The sequence below is a fragment of the Falco peregrinus genome, chromosome 5 (assembly GCF_023634155.1).
Source record: "Falco peregrinus isolate bFalPer1 chromosome 5, bFalPer1.pri, whole genome shotgun sequence".
In the NCBI taxonomy this organism is placed as follows: Eukaryota; Metazoa; Chordata; class Aves; order Falconiformes; family Falconidae; genus Falco; species Falco peregrinus.
The window spans coordinates 8,890,528-8,913,280 of NC_073725.1; the positions used below are offsets into that span (position 1 = coordinate 8,890,528).

The 22,753-nt window shown below is 39.2% G+C and overlaps 1 protein-coding gene across 2 annotated transcripts; it reads left to right on the forward strand.

Annotated features, from left to right (window-relative positions):
* The first annotated feature begins 5,040 nt into the window (after positions 1 to 5,040).
* Positions 5,041 to 22,703, forward strand: RAB5A (RAB5A, member RAS oncogene family). Of its 2 annotated transcripts, none has more exons than XM_055806600.1 (6): positions 5,041 to 5,106; positions 11,365 to 11,615; positions 15,240 to 15,391; positions 16,861 to 16,983; positions 18,798 to 18,891; positions 21,826 to 22,703. In XM_055806600.1, exons 2-6 carry the CDS (start codon positions 11,453 to 11,455, stop codon positions 21,939 to 21,941), a joined length of 648 nt encoding a protein of 215 aa, XP_055662575.1. In that variant the 5' UTR covers positions 5,041 to 5,106; positions 11,365 to 11,452; the 3' UTR covers positions 21,942 to 22,703. The 2 variants fall into 2 exon arrangements, with proteins under 2 accessions (XP_055662575.1, XP_055662574.1); XM_055806599.1 differs by lacking the exon at positions 5,041 to 5,106 and adding an exon at positions 5,130 to 5,331.
* The last annotated feature ends 50 nt before the right edge of the window (positions 22,704 to 22,753 follow it).

Here is a 22,753-nt window from a genome sequence, read left to right on the forward strand (position 1 = left end):
GATGTATCCAACGAAAGAGCTGCCCCTTCTCACTACAGTTCTGCTCATTTTAGGAATCAGTGTCATATTCATTCCTTCTTAGATTGAAAGCTAGTTGGTGTGCAGGAAGAGTATTTGTAGGGTAGGAAGGATCTGTAAATGTTAAAGATAAGCTGATGAATTACCAAACAAAAAAAAAATTAACTCCATTTTAGAAAAAAGACTGAAACTTTCTTGACTTCAGCATGAGTTTGTCACCTCCTGTGTTGAAAAAATCAGATCTCTAGAGAAGGCGGTTTTGGAAAAAAATTGAACAAAATATTGCCTGCTACAACAGTACTTGTTATTTAAAAGTTACCTGTATTTACTGGCATCCAATTCCCACAATATATTGCCTTTTTCTGTCTTGTTCAGGAAGAAAGATGAGGAAAGGAAGCTGCCTAGATGCCTGCACTTTGCTTCCTTTATGAAGCACAAAGATCCCATGTTCTGCAACACAGTTCTCATTCTGACTACAGTGCTAGCAGAGATGGCCGTCAAAGCACTAAGTTTGTGACGAACTCAGCCTCGGAAGGCCAGAGAACTCCATGTAAAATGCTGCAAACTGTGAAAATCTCCGTTGTTATTGGCTGGTTACTTTCATGGTTTTTAATTCAACTCATTTACAGATACAAAATTACTGCTATGTGCTGCATACATTCTATACGTTAAGATACAACCAAACCAATGGATGTACAGAAACAATGTAGACAAGCAGAGATAGAAGACAGAAAAAAAGATATTACAGCAGATGGACACATGGAAAAAAAACATTGGCAACTTGAAACAAAGAGACTCTGCACATCCTCTAAAGCAAATTTCCATTCAGTATTACACATCTAGAGTCAGATTTAAACACAAAAAGGCTGAACGGAGCATATGATTAAATTCTGCAGAGAAATGCTGAAATAGATAGAAATCAGTCTGGTGAAATCATGGCTGACTAACATTTTTGTTAAGATCATCCAACACAGTTTCACTTTTGCTATCTGACATATCACCCAAGATGGCATAAAATACAAAACCATGTTCACTGGTAAGGCTATCCAGCTCTGATTTCAGAGCATTTCTTAAACAGCTGTTTGTCCAGACTACAACAGAAGAAACATCTTCACCACTAACATTCACAGAGACCTGTCGATCCCAAAATACAGTAACTGGGACTCAGTCACTTGAGCACTGCGTCTGTTTCACACAATCACTGTGACTCTTTGCTGTTTGCTGACCCCGTAAGCCAGCATCAACCAGCTATGAACAATTTACAAGTTTCACAAAGCGAAAGAGACACCCTACAGCTCTGTGTAGGGGTCAGGGAGGGAGTTAGCGATAACCTCATGCATATGACACGCTTTTTAGCAGCACACCAGCACCCTAGACCTGCTGTTGTAGGCTCTGAGTCTCGGAGTGCATTCACCCCATTGCCAAAACTATTGAGTGCCTATATACTTAACAGACAAAAAGCATGTGAGCTTTGCATTCATGCTAGCAGTTTCAGTATAATGGCCTACTGCAATGTATCTTAAGTCTGCTCAAAAGATTCTGAAAAGAAAAATTCTGTAATCTCTCATGTGAAATTAATCATTCTGTATCACTTTTGCCCCCTTTTCATTAGTGCAACTATACGACATGAATTCGCGCATCAAAAATTCCATGCAGCCTTCAATTTCAGGTATATTTGCTAATCTGAAAAATTATTCCAATTTGAGAAAGTATTTTGTTTATTTACTTATATGAGAAGGCTAGAATATCTGATCCCTACATGCGGAATGTAACGGTTCTTCTTTTCTGAACATCACTGCATTACATTTGGTATTTTCTCTCATTCTTCCTGTGTAAACTGAGTGTGTGGTTTCACATTACACCTAACCAAAGCTTACTGCCAAACAGGTGGTTCTTGGCTCTTCTTCTCTGAACTCATACTCCTCTACTCCCAATCTGCACCACATCTACTCAGCCTGCAGCTACAGATGAGTTGGTTCAGTGAGCTGAGCCACTACAAAACTGTCTTCTGGTGAATAATTTTTTGCATTACATCAGTGGTTGATCCAACTTACTCTGCAGCTGTAGGGTATCACAACTTACTCAAGAGGTCTGAGCTGGCAGCTGGAAACAGAAATAGACTAGGATCGTATCTTCCATTAGTGCTCTTCATTCGAGTAGATTAAGTGAAACATGAAATGCCATGTATGACGTGAGCATTTAATCTCTAAACTGAATTTAAATTCAAATCATTCTAAATACTCAGTGTAATATTTTAATTTTTTTCATCCAAAACTGTTCATGTATGTACTGGGTCTGGCTGGGACAGAGTTAATTTTCTTCTTAGCAGCCTGTATGGTGCTGTGTTTTGGATTTGAGACTAAAACAGTATTGATAACACAGCAGTACTTCAGCTACATCTGAAGAGTACTTGCACAGGGTCAAGGCTTTCTCTTTCTCCACTTTGTCGTTGTCCCTGCCCAGGGGGGTATACTGAGGGTGGGCAAGAAACTTGGGAGGGGAATGCAGCTGGGACAACTGACATGAATTAATCAAAGGTATATTCCATATCACATAGCATCATGCTCGGCAATAAAAATTGGAGGTAGAGGAAGAAGGAGCTGGCTTCCAAGACAACTACTGCTCAGAGACTGGTTGGACATTGGTCTCTTTGTGGGAGGCGATAGGTGTTTTCCTTCATACTGCCTTCTCCCTCTCCCCTTTACCTATCCTTTGCCTTTCTCTTGACCCACAAGTAGTCTTGCTTTTGTTCTTCCGATTCTATTCTCTGCCCTGCTGCAGAGAGGTGAGTGCGTGAGCAAGCAGCTGCCAGGTTGTTTGGATGCTGGCTGGTGCTTGGATGTATGTTCATAATATATATTAAAAACCACCTGTTTATCAGGATTCTGGTGTGTTGCTCAGCAAATCCTGCAGTCCAGCTGAACACACTGAAACCAGTCAGAGGGTTATGGCAAATAAGCAGTGCATTAGGGCAGGATTACCTCATTTAAAGGTCATTCTTACAAATATTCTAAAAGTTGGTCTTCACTGTAAGCTTCAGCAAACTCAGAGCTCGGAAAACTTGCATACTTTCAAACGTGTTTCTCTGGAGCTAGTCTGGCATTCTGCATCACTGGTGAACTCAAAGTCTTTTTCACTTTTTTGTTACAGAAATGCTTTTTGTAAGGCAAATATGTAAGTGATTAACTTTGACTGAGTAAAAGCAGAATGGGGAAATTATTAGAGACCAATCTGCTAACAATGGTACATGGAAAAGAACTGAAGATGATAAAGAGAAAAGAACAGACTGATTTTATTCCATCCACTTCAGTACCTTTTAAAGTATTGATATGTCCATACTAGGGAAGGAGAGAAAAAAAAAAAGACCAAAAAAAAACCCCAGAAGACACAACAGCAGACAGATATGAGATTTGTCGATTCCCCTCTCATTCTACAAGGCCATTGGCTATAATATTTTACAAGTAGGGAGATATTTCTGAAGCGACACCAAAGACTGGAGATGATTTTTTTTAAAAAGGCTGCAACACAACTGATGTAACCTTTCTTTCTGTTCTCAGCATGTCTCTAAAGTAGCAACAACAAGTGAAGATAAGCCTGCATTGGCAAGAGGACTGACTGGACAACTAACACTGAAGTCGCATATTTTATGAATGAATGCCATAAGGGAGCCTCACCTCTGGTGTAACACTGGCCATAGGCTTTCCCTAACTTAACTTTTGCATCAATTAAATACAAGTGGTTTTTACTAAAAAAACTAAAGCATATTTTAAAAGTACAGCAGCATCAAATCTTGATTCAGTATTTCCAGTGACAGAGTATCTAAACAATTTTCATTAAATTGTACCAATCATTAAACACCATTATTGATAAACTTACTAAATGCCTTACAAGTTCCGTTTTTCATTCCTTCAAATACCAACTATTAGACCTTGCTACCATGCAATCCTTATCCTTCTCTCTTACAAGGTCAGCAGGTCTTCACGTCTTCCACTGTGAGGCAAGATTTCCAGACTGTTAACCATTCCTAAAGGCCATCCCTGAATTATCCTCAGTTTTGTCAGCATCCTCCCTCAGTTATTGACATAAAGATACAAAGGATTACAAAGGCTCCACAAAATACACCAGTAATGCCAAAAACCAATGATGTACACCCACCAGTCTTTAGAGCAAGGTGGGTTATTTATATTTGCATGTATTAAGTCAGACTGTTTATATCCATGTACAAAGCAATCAAGACTTGTTCTGTTATCAACCCGTCCTCTTTTAAGTTTTAGCACTCTCCCAATAAGGAACCCATCTCTACAGCTTTATCAGTGGTTGTTCAATCTGAAGTTAGGTAAACTCCCAATCTTAATTCAGATTTTCCTGTGTAGTTCCTTCTTTCAACTCATTTGACTAATAGCTTTGGAAAGTGGTTCTTTTAAAGCATTAAACCACGACTCTTCTGTGTCATACACAGCTCCTGTCTCTGGCACCTCAGTGGCCTCCTCAGGCTGCACCGCACCCGCAGTGCTTGGTCTCTCCCAGAGACTCATGTCCTCGGCGCTGAGGCGGAGGCACGGAACACCCTACGGCCAAAGGGCCCCGGCCTTGCTGAAGGCCACCTCTGCAGCGCCGAGCCGCTCCTCGGGATTTACCCGGCTGCAAGACACAGGCAGCGAGGCCGGGCGGGGAAGGGAACGCCGCACCCGCAGGCCCCGCGTCGCCCCTGGGCTCCCTCAGGTGGCGGCGGTGGCGCCGCGGGGCCCGGGGGTGAGGGGGGCAGCCCGCCTCGCGCCTCTCCCATAGGCCTCCGCGCACGTGGCGACCGGGTGGGGGGGGGGGGTGGGGGGGAAGCGGCGGCGGCTACGAAAGGGGTTCCGGCCCTCCGCGTTGCCATGGTGACGGCCGGGCAGAGGGAGGAGGGGAAGAGGAAACAAAAGGAGGAAGGGAAAAGGTGGGAAAGAAAGAGAGTCACGTGACGCGCCAGCGAACCGGAAGCGCATGCCGCGTGCGGGCCGTGACGTGGCGGCGGCGGAAGTACGTGTGTGTGTGTGTGGTGTGTTTTGGTCGGGGCAGAGGCGGCGGCGGAAGTCGGCGGCGGGCTGGGTGAGGCACGGCTGCGCCCCCGCCCCTCGCCCCCACCCCTCGCCCGCGCCCCGCCGCGGAGCCGCCTCCCCTTTTCCCCCTCCTCCACCCGCCCACCCTGCCCCGGCTCGCCCACCAGCACCGCCGCCCGCCCGGCCGGCCGGACAGACAGACAGACGTCGCTGCGCCGCCGCCCGGCTGCCCCTGCTCCCCCTCCCCCGCGCGCGGCCGCCGCGGCCCGGCCAGGTGAGGCGGCGGGGCTGGCGGGGCGGGGGGCCGCGCTCACGGGGCGGGGGGGCCCCTGCGCCGAGCGGGCGGGCGGGCGTCTGTTGTTCGGGCTCCTGCTGGCGGCCGCCTCCCCGAGCGGGAAGGCAGGGCCGTGATGTGGGCTGCCGAGGTGGGCAGCCCTGCGTGCGGGGAGGGGGGGCTGGTCTCTCCTTTCCCGTCTCAAAATGGCGCCCCCGATTCTCCCACTTCCCCTTATTCCTGTGCCTGGAAGGGAGCCGCGGGGGAGGGGAGGTGGCGGCGGAGGCTGGAGGCACCGCGGCGCTGAGGGGAGCGCTGGGATCCTGCGCTGCGTGCGGGCCCTTCTGCCGCGAGCTCCCGCTGCTGGGTCCGGCCGCAAGGGCAGGGTGGCTCCTTGCGAGCGGCGTGTGGGGGACGCAGGGGGGGCTGGGCGGTGGGTCCCTCGCCTTCCCTTTCACTTGCGGCTGGAGGAGGGACGGGGAGTGCGGTGGGAAGTCGAGTACTCGGACCGCACGTCGCCGTCTGGGGGGTCGCGACCGGTCTAGTATATTGGGTAGGCTCTACGTGAGACCTCGTGGGAACTAGGCGTAAAGCTATGGTGGAGGAGCAAACCTGTGCCCTCGTACGCCTTAGAGGAGAGCTGAATTCTTTTAACAGCAATCAAAACGTTCCAAAAAACAGGGCTATGGAAGGCTAGTCTCTCGGCATTTGGAATGGGTTTTTTTTGTCTTACTTTATACCTCTTTCAGAGCCTGGAGGTGGAAGAGAGTGGCTGAACAGTTAACTAAGCAGCTGAAATTAATCAGCTTCTTCCACGTAATGTTCAGAACAAGTAAAAAGCGTGGCATCTTTGTTTTTTCCAATCTGGTAGAGAATTTTCAGAGTTGAAGGCAGGCTAGATTGCATGTGTGTATTGTTATTCTGTAATAGGAAATGTCAGGAAAAAGGTAGATGTTGGTTGAAGTGAGGTGGCTGGAGACAATGATAGTACAGTCATCGTTACTTACATTTCCTGTATGATAAACCAGTTTATCTGAAAGCAAATGGTACTATACATTGTTCGTATGAGCTCATGAGTGGTTATTATGTTTAATTGGAAGGCAGTGTTTTTTTGCAGTGACTATTGATTCACGTGTTAACTTACTGTCTCATGTTTCAATATAAACTGGCTTATATGTGACAAGCATTTTGATAGTTACATGTATCACTGTCTTGAACACTGCAAAATGTCATGCTAATTCTGCCAAACATGGATGGGAATAAGAGAAAACTTTGTTAGTAGGAGTGCCTAATGAGCAAGGCTTTTGAGATGCTGCTTTTTAAAACCTTGAAGATAGTCCAGTATAAACAAATTTAAAGTAGATAATGGTTGCAACATCAGCATTGTGTGATCTGTCTCTGTTCAAGAAGCATGAAAGAGTTTATTAGAAATTACTACAGTTGTATGTGTGTTCACAGTAAGAAACTCTTGTCACTTGCTCTGAAATATAAAAATGGTGGAATGGTCTGGTTTTAAAATTAACATGAATGTTGTTGTGTTCTTTGCATTTGATAATGCACTTAATCACATTCACTGTAGGAACAGTGTTAACTCTCTTAATCTCTTCAGTAGGCTGGCTTTTGTCACTGGTGTTATTTTGATACTTCTGTAATAGCTTTCTTGTAGTTTAAAATAGGCACTCATCTGAACACTGAAATGACTGAATTATGCCATTAAATTATTTGTAGGTATTGGCTGGGGCTGTTAGTTTTTTGTACACACTCAGGCACAATAAAATTTGTGTGGTTATCTATTAAAATACTTATGAGTCTTTCGTAAATAAAACTCACTAACAAAAAGACTATCTAGCAGTATGTAAATTTCTCATTTAGAGTGATGAGAACACCCAGCATTTGGTAAATTAACTGGAGTACTTTGCTAATAATATGCTCCAAACTTTGTTTTGGCATTTCAGCATGGAGCTGCTGTGCCTTTGGGGGATATCCATGAGAAGAGTGAAAGTTGCTACTTGCCAGAAGGACCTATGTATTGGCAGTACCCAACACTGTAAAATGAGCCTTGTCTTTTAATAAAGTACTGAGTTCTCACCTTAAACTCCATAAAAGAAAATCTCCCTCGTTTCTATCCATATGAAGCCATCCATCTAAGAGATTTCATAGTATTTTCCTTAGCACACTTTTATATAATTTCCTTACATCCATACGTGTTAAAGATCTTGGTTCAAATCAAACAGTTGTGTACTTGCTTTTGTGTAGATGAATGGAAATGTCTCATCAAGGTTTCTTTTTCTTCACGTGGTTCAAAGTTTACTTAGTATACAAAAATGGGGGTGAAATGTTGGTAGGTCTTTTCCTGGAAATTTTCACCAAAGCTAAGGGTAAAAGATAGATATTGCTGGAAAGCCATTGAAATAAGTGTTCAGAGTTATCTTGGGAGTGACTTCTCAAAAAAAGACTTGAATTTGGAGTGTGCGCCGGGTGCTGAATGTAGTATTCCTCTCTTGCATGGTGTTGTTACGGTTCCCAAGGCTAGTATTTTACAGATGACTTAAGGAACTGGAGAATGAATGTGACCTGAGGCTTGGAGCATGCATGGGGTCTGTAGCATTGAAATCTACTGCTAAATCCTTGTGAGGCACTATGTTCATCACACAAATGCAAAAAGAACAGATCAAAACCCTTCTGTAATGGCTATGTCAAACTGCAGTGCTGCTTTTCTTCAGATTAAGGAAATAATTTTTTTGGTTTTCATGTTTGTGTGTTGCCATGTTGTGAACTTACTGAAGATTTTCAGTATCATCTGAAACTTTAAAAGATGATGATTTCTATATACTTACAGAAGGTGCTAGTGACTTTTTTTAATGTAACAAAATCATCTGGATGTGCTCTATCAGGTTTTCAGTCTCGTGGGGTTTATTTTTTTGTAATCCTGAGCTGTTAAAAAGTGGGTGGTATGACTGTAGTAGGTTTTATCATTATTAGCTATATCAATGTGACTATTGAATGAATGATGTTTGCATTATGTTTCTGGGACTTCATGGTCTTCCTCTCAGGTAGTGTGATCTTGATCAGCTTGACAGCCGGTTGGTTTTTTTACGTGGTATATGAGCGTCTGGAATGATTTCTGATGAGGAAGGAAGAATGTAAACTTTGAAGCTCTCTAACAACTACAGCTTCTGTAGCTTGGACATCTATAAAAATTGAATTAGGTATTTTTCTTGACAACCTGTTTCAGCTTTGGGTTCTGAAGGAGTTTTTTAAGGGGTAGTAATTACAGTTTTCTAAGTGATAAAAATCTGCATAACTAGAAGCTGTAAATAACCAGTTGAAACCAATAGATACTAGGCGAGTTAAATCAGTCTTGCCTGTTTTTCAGTCAGACCTCCTTTTGCTCTCAATATGGGAAACAGCGAGTAAAAAGTGGTCATAGTGAATAACTGGTGTAGTGGATTGATTTCCTTGCTCTGTCATGTAGAAGTCACTTGCTCCAAAGAGTACTAACTCACATGGTTATTGGATGTAGTCTTTATGTCTCTATTAATGCTGCAGAGTCTAGAAAAGCATGGGATGAATTAAGATTAAAGGGGTGTAATTATTTCATGGTTATCCAAACCACTAGAATGCCACAGCAAACACAGATGTATTTCATTTTCAAAACAGAAATAACTTAATTATCTTCATTACTTCTCCAAAGGAAAAACAGATGGCCAGTAGTATTCTGAGCTACCTATATTTTGGCTATGCCTTGCTGCTTTCTGTCTTGTAATATAGCTAGGGAGGGATTAACTGTTGTCACGGATCCATCTTTATCCAAATTGCTCCACAACTTGCAGAGTATATTTGAGCAGCATGGGGGGTAGGGTGGAGGTGGGGAAGAGTCTTGCCTGGGAACCAACATACCAGCTGTGTATAAATTGTTCGTACTGTAAGCATGAAAGGTCTGGTACTTTTAAAAATAACTGGCTCCATTCTTGTATTCTAAAATACTAAACAAAAATTAATTTATTGAGTAAGAATTTTGGTATGTATTATTATACATTATTATGGTACTTAATAATATGGGATATGCAGGGGCTTTTTTGCTTCATAGAAACAATCTTTAACTGTGGTACACCTTCACATGTTTGTAAGAACATACATCTAAAGCCTGATATTTATTAGATGATGCTGTGCAAATAAAATAAAAAAAATAATTTGTTGATTTAAGGTTATCATAATACCAATCAGGACATAAACTCAGGACAGACAGGGATGACTACAGGACTGGAATATCCTACCTAGAAGTAGCTAACTTATTTTGAGGTATGGGAAAAGGAGCAATATGAGTAAATAGGAGTGTCTTTAAGATGTTGAAAAATTTTTTTTCCTAAGACCTGTATTCAAGTTCTGTTTATAGTGAGACATAAAATACCATTTTTCAACTGTTATGTTAGTGAATAAATATGCTAATATGTTATTCATTGCTTATTGCATGGAAATGAATTTGTAAGGGCATATCCCAGTGGAGAATGGAGTTCTGCTGGAATGCTGGAAGCACTCTCCAGAAAAGAAGATTCTTGAGGACTCGTGTTGTGTTTACCAAAGAGAGTGAGGAAGGAGAAAGAAGGCTTAGTGTCTGAGCTAGGTGTGCCATAAACTGGAATGCTCAAGTGCCTGACACATGTGCTTAGTGGTTTGAAATGAGGAGATGGTTAAAGACAGCCACTTGGTTAAAAATGTAGTTGCTTTACTATACTGAAGAGAGAACAAGAAGTCACTTGAAAATACTGGGTTTACTTACCTTTTTGCAAGATAAGTATTAAATCCATTTTAATGTACTTTAACTTGCTTGCATCCTAGATGCTAGAAAAGGTGTATTACCACAAAATGTGTACAATTCAAGTAAATAATCAACTGGAGTAGGATAAATCTATAGGGTGATTTTTTGTTCGGTGTTTTAGGGTTTTTTATTTAGCAGAAATTTAGAAGCAGATGTTTCTATCACTGAGAGCTGAGTGAACAACATTTAGGTATGTTTCCTGTGGGCTCACTTAGAATTTTGTTTTGGCAACTGGGAGGAAAGAGAATACTGAAGGTGATTATGCCAGTCATTTGTACAGCAATGCCTACCTGCAAAAAGATTGAATCTGTTAAGTGTGTAAAAAGCATAAATCTTAGGCTCTGAAGTGATACCGGCAGAGTCTAAAGGCTTCTCTGTCCATATGAATAAATGTGACTTCTTTTGGGTTTTTTAAGGAGTTTAAAAGAAGAGTAGGTAGACAAGGGAATACACTGTGTTCATACTTGTTCTTAACAAAGATCTCTTGCGAATATTGATCTGCTAGGACATGTTGGTACTGGAAACAACAATTAATCGTCATATAGTTCTGTGGTGGCTTCCACAAAGTGATCTGGAATTCTAGCTGGTCAAGTCAATCCATTTTTCTACATATAGAAGGCTTTGGTTTTTTGCTTTTCAAAGTACAATTCTTAACTAGAGAAGGTATTGATTTGTATATCAAGATCATTGTATTTTTATTTAAGGAAATTGCATTTGATAGACGTGTTAGAAGTGAATTGAGAAGAATACTTGCAAATAACTGGCGATTGAGTTTTCCCAATTTGCTCAATTTTTTAGCATCCCATAGCGGTGCTGACTTCAGAATATTGCTCAGCAATAGCAAAATTATGGAAGGAATTAGTATTTCTTGTCATTTGATATTTTATCAATAATGTGAAAGTCTGAATCTATTGTTATACTTTCATCTTGATGTGTTAAGAAGTAAGAGACTGAAGGTTTACAAGAAGAAACATAATTGGATTTTAATGTCCTAATTTGAAGCTTTAATTGGAAGACTAAGTATTGAAGAAGATAACTGGTTCATTTGTCACAGATGTTCTCTATAGTTGACATCTTAATAGCGATGGTAACTGTGCTCTGGACTATTGACTTTGGTAAATGTTAGGACAAGTTACTTGTAAGCATTAATGAATTAGATTTTTTTCTTACTTGGTTTGTAATTCTAATATCACCCACTGTCTTTTCATAAACAGGTTGTTACTGGCAGAAGCACCACTGAAATCTGAACCCTGGAACTTGCTTTCAAGAGCTTGAAACAAAGGACTTCTTTCTAATTTGGGCATGGCTAATCGAGGAGCAACAAGACCCAATGGGCCAAATGCTGGAAATAAAATTTGCCAGTTCAAGCTAGTACTATTAGGAGAGTCTGCAGTTGGCAAATCAAGTTTGGTGCTTCGTTTTGTAAAAGGACAATTTCATGAGTTTCAAGAAAGTACGATTGGAGGTGAGAAAACTATCCTGTTAATTTTTTTCACATTGAGTTTATATTGTCCTTGTCCTTGACAACCTGGAATGTAATGGCACTTCTAGAATGGGTCATTGACAGCAAGAATCAAAACTGAGTCCTATGTCTCTAATTGAGAACTGTAACTTGCTAAGATTAAAGTTGTAGTTGGCACAAGGTGGAGAAAGCAAATGCGTGCTTGAGCTGCATAGTTCTGAAAACTGGGCTTGATGTTACGTTTTGTTTGTGGGTGGATGTGTGGCTATTTTAATTGTGTTGTATGCCTAATGCATGAACTAACTGCTTAGCAAGAATTAAGAACTTGGTTTCTATGGGGGGGGGAAATGCTGCATCTTCCAAAAAGGTTGTATTGTCATGTATGCATCCCGGCTTTACTTTTGATTCAGGAGAACGTGCTACATTGCTGAATATACCTTTCTCTGTTAGTAACCACAGAATTTAATGTGCTGGTTTTACATTTTGTGACTGAACAAAACAGGTGCTGGCTACTAGAAAAAAAAAAAAGTCTGTTTAACTGTGAACAGATTTTACGCCCCACCCCCAAACCCTCCAGTAGATTTCTTCGGTTACATTAAGTTTGTGCTTTGAGCTCTATTCCTCCTTGGATAAATTTTAACTTTAATCATACAGACTTAAGCAAAATACGGATTTTATGGATTGATAAATATTGTCTAGTTGTTGCTGCTTGCATGAATCAGTCTGTTTCATTGTAATATTTATATGAAGCCATATCAGTGGTCCGTATGTGTCTTTACACATGAACAGTTGTGGAAATGTAAAAAAATCTACAAAGATCACAAAAATAAATACTAGCTGAATTTCATTGCATCATGTTTTTTACCCTATTTCCAGCTGTTACATGTATTTGTTTTGTGTATCTGTCAGCATAAATGGGCAGCCACTTTTTTCTCTCATTTAGCAGTCTTACTAACGCACACTTTTGGCTTTGTGTGTTGTATAATGGCTTTAGGGTGGGTGTCAGTGTGGAAGGTTCCTGTATTAATCTTACACAGCTATGTGGTAATATGGAGAGCATTCTCAAAGATCTATAGTGAATTAACTTCCCAATATCAACGTGAATTTTAATTTTTAAAAAAATCAAGTTAAATTCATTGTTCAATTTCAGTGATGTCCAGTTCTTCTAACCTCCTTTTTGTTTCTTCTTGGTTTAGTGTCTGGGTAGAACTAGGGATAACCCAAACCCTGTTACACTATTTAAAATCTATACAAAGATTAAATAAGACCTTACGTTCAATTTCAGACATACAGTTAGTGTAATCTCTGTATTAAGTTGTGCCTCTTCCATATGAAATAGAAACAAGGAAATGCCATGTAATGCAGCTGAGAGATATTAAATGCAGCAATGTTGGGATTCAGAAAAAGTGTTCTGTAGAGAAAACTGTCTGACTCTGTAGCTTGTAGTTGCCTAAGGCGTAATTTTCTTTGTATACATAAGGGCCTTTTAACAAAGAGAGGCTTATGTGCATTGTGAATCTAAATAAAAACATCTGAAAGAGTGCAGTTAGACAGACATACTGGATAGTAGTGGTGTGTTTTTGCCACTTCAGATAGTGTAGCAATACTTGTTAGTTGCTTAAGACAAAAAATTATGGCTGTCATGGGTGATAGGCTTTCAGATAATTAACATAGCTGATTTTTAATTTGCTATGGCCTTGCCAGATAGAAGAAAGGTACCTTGTTTTCAGAAATTAACTGGCATTTTATGGGGGTTGAAATGTTCCTTTCAACAAAAACAAAAGGATGTCATAGAATAAACCCCTTTTTTAAATTCTCATCCCAAGTACACCCCTTCATTTATGGTGTGTAGGTACATTCTCCTGTTGAAGAGAATAATGTCTGTAAGAACTTCAGATTCTGCTTGTTTAACACCTTACTGTTGCTTTGGAGAAATACAATGTTGAGTTTGTTCTGAGGAGGATGCCCTTTAGTCTGATGCAGGATGCATGTTTATTTCCTCTTTATTTTAGTTCTGGGCTGCTTAGGGAGCTACCAAGAGGAGCCTGTTTTACCAGTGCTTGGATATTTACCATTTAGAGATTCACGGTGATTTAACATTGGAACATCAAAGCCTTTACCTTCTCCAACATCCCTGCTCATCAGTGACGGATGCTAATACCCCTGAAGCAGGAACACCTGACCACTTAACTAGTCGGCTTCTGTATGTTAGTTACAATGTAATGCAGCTGGGGGATTTGATTACAAAGCAAGATTGACTTGCTTTTGGTTTACTGTAATGACTTGAAAGTTGCAGCAGTTTTGGAATGATTCATAGGCTGTGATGTCTTGGAGTATGTGGGACAAGGTAACATCCCAGGTATGCAAGGGTTATGGGTCAGTGCCTCTTCAGACATTAGATTTAAATTGGCCACAGTCTGTCAGTATGCTTAGGGATGAGAGCCTCCTCGCAGTTCAGCCAAGTAGGGGGCTTCCCTTAATGTTTCAGCAAGCAGAAGGTCTTAAATTTTTCTGGTTGTTTCTTTGTGAAAAGAGCAAGGGCAGACCATTCCAGTCTTTCACTAAATGGCTGTCAGGACTGGAAGAAGAACTACAAACATTTATGCTGGATTGCTCAGTCTTTCATGTAATTTCTTGAAATTGTTGCATTTTCTGCTGTGTATGTACTATAACTGGGCAAACAATGTGACAGTAAAGCAGGTAATCAAGACAGCCTGTCAGACCACTGTAATAGTTGCATGCTTTATTTGTAAACTTCAAAAACTAAGGTAGAACAAGCTGAGTTAAAACTCAAAGGGCTAAGAGAACTCAGTAGAAGGAAATCCTGCTTTCCAGAATTTTTTTCCCCAATAAATTCTTGAGATTTTAGCTTGATTTTTATAATTTTCTATATTCTGTGGGTACTCACCTCCATGTTTCTATTGTGTATCTTGATCTGAATGGAAAATCTTTGCTGGGACTAACTGTTTGAAGACTTGGAATAAGTTACTGTTTTCTGTAATTAGAAGACCATTATTTATGGTAATGCATTCAGCTATAGTGCCAATGGATGCAAGTTTCCCTGAAACTGCAGGCTATCAAAATTATGCTGATATTAATTCTTGAGATCACTTGCAGAATTGACAATATGGCTGCTTTAAGAACAAGAACTTTTGAGAAGTGATTCTTTCTTCCATACCTGTTAGCTAAGGTGGACTTTTCAGGAGCTGAAAATCAAGGCTTTTAGATACTACTCAAGTAATGTAAATGTGTAGAATTTAAATAACTGAACTGTTGGATGGGATGCTGTTACAGGTACTCTGTATAATCTGGTGAAGCAGAGTGAAATGTACTTAAAAGACTAGAGAAGGCTTGTGGTTGCTCAGATTCACTATTACAAAAAGAAAAATGAGAATTCTTCCCAATTTTTTCTTATGTCTTCAATTTGACGGAAGACTGGTTGTTTAAGTAATTGTTCTGTGTTGATCAGAGTTACAGTCTATCAGCTAATGATTGCTTCAAACCTGCTGTATTTTAATAGCCTTGAGTTTTTTGAGGAAATCATACTTGCATCTCCGTGAATATAATTTATATGAACATAGAGATATAAGCAGACTTCTGGTTTCAGCTCCTCTGTCTTTTTTGTAGCTGCTTTTCTAACCCAGACTGTGTGTCTTGACGATACAACAGTAAAATTTGAAATTTGGGATACAGCTGGGCAAGAGCGGTACCACAGTTTAGCACCCATGTACTACAGAGGAGCACAAGCAGCTATAGTGGTATACGACATTACAAATGAGGTAAGTACTGTATTAGGGAGGCACAAGGGGGATTTGGAAGATAGCAGTCTTGAATCAATCTCTCCTTAATCTTTCTGACTGACTTGAATGAATCAGTTCTTCATTTTGGAATCATTTGGGTTGGAAGGGACCTTTTAAATGTCATCTAATCCAATGCCTTTGCCATGGACAGGGACATATTTCACTCAGGTTGCTCATTTCAATTGGACTATGTAATGTTAAATTGTGTCTGTACACCTTTTTTGCTAAAAGACCATTTCTAGGGGGGTTTATTGTATTTAAAAAAAGAGAGAAAGCAAGCAACCAAGCAAATTGCATTGTAGAAGTGTTTCAAACATACCTCTAAATCAGTTCACCAGAATTGAGCTGTTACTCTCACCACATTCCTGGTGATAGTTTATTTTTGGTAGTGTTCAGCTCAGGGGCCCCCAACATTAGAAGGACATGGACCTGTTGGAGCAAGTCCAGATAAGGGCCACAAAGATGCTCAGAGGGAGGGCTGGAGCACGTCACCTATGGAGACAGACTGAGAGAGTTGGGGTTGTTCAGCCTGGAGAAGAGAAGGCTCCAGGGAGACCTTATAGCAGCTGCCAGTACCTAAACAGGGCATGCAAGAAAGCTGGAGAGGGACTTTTTATAAAGGCATGTAGTGATAGGACAATGGGGGATGGCTTTAAACTGAATGAGGGTAGATTTGGATTAGATATAAAGAAGAAATTATTTATTGTGAGGGTGGTGAGACACTGGAACAGGTTGCCCAGAGAAGCTGTGGATGCCCCATCTCTTAAGTGTTCAAGGCCCGCTGGGTGGGGCTTTGAGCAACCTGGTGTAGTGGGAGGCATCCCTGCCTATGGCAGGGGGGTGGGAGCTAGATGATCTTTGAGGTCCCTTCCAACCCAACCCATTCTGTGATTATTTTAATATCGTATTATTGCAAGTTAAAAGGGTAGGGATTAGAAAAGTAGCACAAGCTATTGAGACCAAAACCTAAGGTTATTTTTTTTTCTTTTTATTTGAACTTAGCTCAGATAAACTTCACTTGTGTTTGGTGAAGTAAGACTTAAAAATCTGAACCCTCAAAAAACTGAGAAACCCTGTACCATAATACACAGTGCTCAGTAATTAGGAAGTGTTTTGAGACAGTCTCAGTATAGCTGTTCATAACTTGATTTCTCCTATAAAATTCCCGTTTTCTCTCTTTACCATTTCTCTTTCCTTACTCTGTCTACATAAAGATCTTCCTATCTTTACTTACTTTTTCAGCATTATCCCAACTAAGCACATTTGAGAACTAAGGTAGGAATGTTTAATTTTAAAAGCTCAGTTGGCAAGTTAAAAGTGTGCCTTTGGACAAAGACGACAGCATTGCATTGGCTTTTTGCTTGAAGTGTAGGTAACAGAGATTAGGATAATAGGTGAGTACAAAAGGATAATAAAACTCAGTTGCATCATTTTGCAATCATTAACAGGAGTCCTTTGCCAGAGCGAAAAACTGGGTCAAAGAACTTCAGCGACAAGCAAGTCCTAACATTGTAATAGCTTTAGCAGGAAACAAAGCTGATCTAGCTAACAAGAGAGCTGTGGATTTTCAGGTATGTACATAACTTCTGTGTATAGAAATAGCATTTTTGTTGGAATAGAAAGTAAATAAACCTAGGAGGAACTTATATGCATAGCTTCTCTAGTTGTTATAGAGGTCATGCAGTTAAATATATATGCCAATTGATACTGAATTATACATGTTACTGAAAAAAATCTTTGTACAAGTGATATGTAGCAATAGCCTTTTTTGAATAATTAAGTTAGACTTTGAGTAATAACTAATTCATTTGCATATCTTTACGGCTAATTGAATTTCTGTTCTTTTGATGTAACTTCTTCCTGTCTTCTGCCCCAAATTACCAGTAACTAGTTTCAATGGGTGAGGTAGCAGTAACTGTGCAAACCATTCTCTCTGACTTGTCAGCAGGAGGTTTTGATTATGGTATGATACAAAGCTGATTGATGGGCTTAACTTGGTTAGGCTATACTGTTGAAGCAGTGTTCAAGTTTTAATTGTGCGTTTCATGGCATTCTTTCTGATTTAGCGGATGTATCTGTGCTCTCACTGCTATATTTTATCTTCTAGGAAGTTTAACCAAGTCATCGGAAAAGAGCTTCCAAAGCAAATAAAACTTAGTGGTTCTGGTCCATTCATGATTGATTGAATTTTAATTGAGATAACATCTATTAGTCATTAATTCTTTTACTGTTTTAATCTGTGTTTGATGTCACTGTGTAAGATACTGCTGTGTATAGTAATGAATCCTTTTGTAACTATAGGAGCTGAACTATGAAGGTTAGCAGTGGTTTAGGTATTTGTCTGCAAGAATTCAACAACTGTTTTCTAATGTTCTACTTCCATATACTTCCATGTTAATTGTAATATAAAGATATGTGTTTTGTGAAAAATTGTGATATTTAACAAAAATTTCATACGTGTGTGCAGTGAAAAACTTAATGAGATTATTACCAAACTACTATTTTTTGTGCAATCACAATCTTACTGTTTTTGAGATGTTTGGGTCTTTGTTAATGTGGATTTATGGGTTCCTTGCAGACTTGACAATCCTTCCTCATTGCAAAGCACGTTTTAGATTTCTGAGTATTTGCTAGCGTGTGATTTCAGATATAGTTACACATAGCTTAGCAGATATTAACCTAATGAATATAGAGTACTGTACATTATTTTTTTCATCATAGGTATTCTGTAGTTTGGCTTTTTGCAGATTTCCTATTGAATGCAAAGACAGTTACGTAATTCTAAGAAGCTGGGGATTCCCAGCTGAATTGGCTAAGGAGAAATGGCAAAAATAGGGAACTTTTTATAAACAGTGTATTTCAGATCAAAATTCAGACTGAAAAGGGAGATAATGTGGTGAGATATTTAATACTGCACGTTTACTTTATAATTGTGAATTTGTCAGGATAATGAAACTTTTCTGATCCATCTGCCTTGATGGTTGAAAGTTTCAGGATTGTTCACAAACTGCCTTCTTTCCAGGGTAATAATCGGCTTTGGCACTTTCTGGAGCTTATTAGGTTTTGCTGTTACAGCTAGTGTTCTGGATCAGGGTTGTCTTTTTAATAAGTATTTTTATTTATTATTTAGTCTTGTCTGAGATTTTTCCATCTGGATCTTTTTAAGATGAGTAGGGATTTTTAAGTTTGCTTTTCTAGATGTTTATCTGCTTGATAGAACTGTAACTTCATAGCTGATTAACACATTGTCACACGTGTTTCAACAAACATTATTTCTTTCCAAATGGTATAAAAATTGTCCCTTAGTAGCAATAAAATTATGTGTAATGATTGTGTGATATTTATTTATTTTTAATGAAGTAATGATTCTTACTTTAACTTTCAGGAAGCACAGGCTTATGCAGATGATAACAGCTTATTGTTCATGGAGACATCTGCCAAAACATCTATGAACGTAAATGAAATATTCATGGCAATTGGTGAGTCTACAAACAAACTGAAAATTTAAGGGAATCCTTTTTGTGAGGTTCATACCATCACAATCTTTCTAACCAAAGATCTTTGGATTTCACAAAAATTGATTCTGGCACTGAAGCTTCCTTAAGTGTTTTCATACTGGTTTTGATGTTCAGAGGTCAGATAACACCTGTGCAACTGTGCTTCAAGTTTCTGTCAAGCACCAAAACATTTGGATTTAAAATAGCTAAGCTAGAGGTTACTTTTGAATTCTATCAGCAAGTTTTGTGTACCTGTCTTGATTCCATGCTGAAATATTGTACTGCATCAAGCTCAAGCAAAATTAAGCTTTAGTTGTTATATAAAAAAAAGCCACCCACCTTTCCCCTGGTATAGGTAATTTAAGAGTTTTACACAGCTTTTCTTAGTTGCAAGATTTACTTGGCTTTTGTTTATCAACTTAGTGTAAGAATGTAAGTGAAAGTGTATGAATGTGTGCCCTTTGGTATGTTGTTTGCAGCAGATTCTACGCTGCCTTGGATAAGTGCAGAACCTGGAATAATGTACTTTTTATGAGACAGCGGTAATTGAAGCTGGAAACACTTCAGAATGAGAGAATGATAACTTGCTTAAAAAAAGTCAAATATTCAATTTAGGGTAAACAAAACACTTGCTAAATACATTTCTGTGTTTAAAATTTTATTTGAATTCTAAATGCAGCTATCAGATATCCAAAAGTTGTGCCAAAGATGGTGATGTGTGCTTAAATTCAGTGTCCGAGTACAAGTAAAGGGCACTGATTGTAAAAAGTATATTTACTAATATATTTTTAGCCCTAACGTAATCTTAGGGATTTCTGTAACGATACTAACATGTAGTGGTAAGTATAAATGACTAAGAAATTGCATTGATAGACACAAAATTGTATGTAATTGGTAATAAAATTTTGTAAGTGGAGGAAGAAGAAAGCATGAGTTTTTAGGCTGGTGGCTAACTTATTTAATAGTAACCTTAATCACAGTAGTGGCTCTGCTACTGGGGAATAGTAATGTGTAGTGTCAATTAACCTTATTAAATATGTTTTGTATTTTGCACTACAGTGACCTCTCTATCCCACTGCTTTTTGTGAAAAACAGGATTGCTATTGAAATTAAATGTTTCTAAAGAGCTCTTCTGCTTTCCAAGTCAGTAAAGCAGAAGGTAATTTGTGGTGTGGTTCAAACTTCTATCAGATGAAAATGAAATGATCACTATAGCAACACTTTATAACTAAAGTACTTGCTTCATATTAACTATAAATACTTGGGGGTGGGGGAACACATAACTGTATGAGTGGAAAGCGTATTTTTCTCATAAATGCTCAAGATAGGCCTGTGTTTAATGATACAGAAATGCTCAGTTACACTGTTCTGGTGAAATTTTAAAATGAATTTGCTTAAAGGTGCAGTTTGCAGTTTGTTTAAAAAAAAATCCCCAAAATCTGATAATTTTTTAAAATCTGTTATATCCACAATAATTCTTACCTCTCTGTATGATAATGAAATATACAAAAGTAAATTTGAGAAAACAATGCACGATTAGTACTTGGGTATTTTGTCTGCAAGGTTGGTTGTCCATGTGAGTATTCTTTCACATTGATGGGTGAAATTCAGCTTTGTCAGTGCATCAGAACAGAACAAAATCTGTACAGCAATGGACCCTGAAAGGAAATCTTGGCAGGGATATAAATATTGCATGAAACTTCGAATGGCTTTTTGCACAACTTGGATGCAATTCTCGGGACCATATGTAAATATGATCTTCAGAAATTAAAGAAAATGAAACACAAAAACGTGGACAGATTTGAGGGATGCGGCTACAGCTGCTTGCAGAATGCTTTAGAACTAATTCAGAAATTCCAGTTAAAGAAAACAGACATGTTAATTTACAGTTCTAGAATGGATGTAGAAACCAGAACAACAATGCTCGGAAGGCATTTTTTTTTACTGGTGGTTTGTCCCTTTGTACTGTCTCAGCAGTTTAGTACCATGTGAACTCCTGGCTTCTGACACAGAATTGTAGAACAGCCCAAGCTGGAAGGGACCTCAAAAGATCACCTGGTCTAGCCTTTTGTGGAAAGGGATCTTAGATGAGATTATTTAGCACCACAGAACATCTTGTTAATGTGTACTCTGCCGTTTTTCTGGCTGTTACACTTGCATTTCATTCCTTTTAGGAAAAGTTCTTTAAAAACCTGGGCAAAGTAATTACTTTGCAGTCAAAGCATGCAGCCAAACTGTAGAACAGGGAGGGTTGTTGGGTCCTGGTAGCATGGGCAAGAGAGCCCCAGAACTCTGCTTTCTCTCCTTCAGAAAATTAACAGGATGAGCTACTGCTCAGAAGGGTAACATTTGTCACCCTTATTTTTCATGTCAAGACCAAAGAAATGTACCCTGGAGCTATAAGGACAACAAAGAAATTATCGTAGTCAGTTGACTTAAAAGAGCTGGAGAGAAGAGACAGCTTAAAAAAAGAGAGATGAGAGTCTGGATCTAGTGCTGAGGGTCATTTTACATGTTGTATGCAAATGCTTATTCTGGCTAGATAGCCAGGAGTAGTTTGACCCATTTATGTCTGTGTTTTGTGCCTTTTAATTTTTTTTCTGCATATTTTTAGCACAAAAAAGCCTGTTCTGTGTAAGTGGATTTCTACAAGAGCCAACATTTACCAGCATAGCACACCTTTGCAGATATATTTTACTGTTGAAATTACTAATGCATTTCAGTCTTGAAAATCATAAATAAGGTAGTTAATCATGAAGTGTCTTAACTTCTTTTATTACCAGCGCACTGAATCAAATCGGATTTTATAGTGTTTATATTGATAAGCTTATGGAGTAATAGTGTTGACTGGTTTTGCACTCAGGTGATTTAATCACAATACAATCTCAGTTTTAACTCTTTTTGTTGATTTTATAGCAAAAAAATTGCCCAAGAATGAACCGCAGAATGCAGGAGCCAACTCTGCCAGAGGAAGAGGAGTAGACCTTACTGAACCCACACAACCACCCAAGAGTCAATGCTGTAGTAACTAAAACATCAGTTGCTTTAAACTGTTCTGAATATTCTTCTGCTTCCTAACTGTTAATAACCATGGAATCGGAGTGCTTAACCTGGCCCAGTACAGCTTCCAAACAGCGAAGAGACTTTACGATAATTATCAATTTCATGATACCGAGTTTTCTCTTGACCTAAAATTTTAACATGCATGTATCTGCCGCTGGCTGTAATGTTTCAGCAGTAGAGGAGAAATGGAAGCGGAATAAACTTCCTTCAGTTGAAAGGTTCTAAAAATCACTTACTACTAGGGGTGTAGAAGAACTGCTTTCCGTGGACCTAATTGGCCAGTTCCTGTAGCCTCAATACTGATCACTGTTACAATAAATAGAATTGGGACTTCTCATAATCCTCAATTGTGCTTTAAAACCTTTCTAGAAACAGGATCTAAAAAATACTTAAACTTATTCACAGTATTGACGCAACCAGTTGTTTCTGCAGGTATCCACTGTTTAGTTATACATTCCATAGTTTAATAATTTGATTAAAAACAATACTTGCATTAACAATTTTAAAACCTTGTGCTTGCAGAAAAGTGGAGTTTTAGTTGGTACACTGTATGTAAATTATATCAACCAAGTTAGTTATCTAAGGGAATTAGTGATAAATCAAATTTAACTTTTATTTCTAATCTGGTCAGAGGGTACAGACCAGTAAACTTAACTTTATGACTTAGGATGGTTTTGGTTTTTTCTCTACAAACTGTAAGAGCTCTTCAAGTAAAACTACATCAAACTCAATGTCTGTGACTTCTTGTTTTTGATCATTGCTGGCCATTACAGTTTGTTTT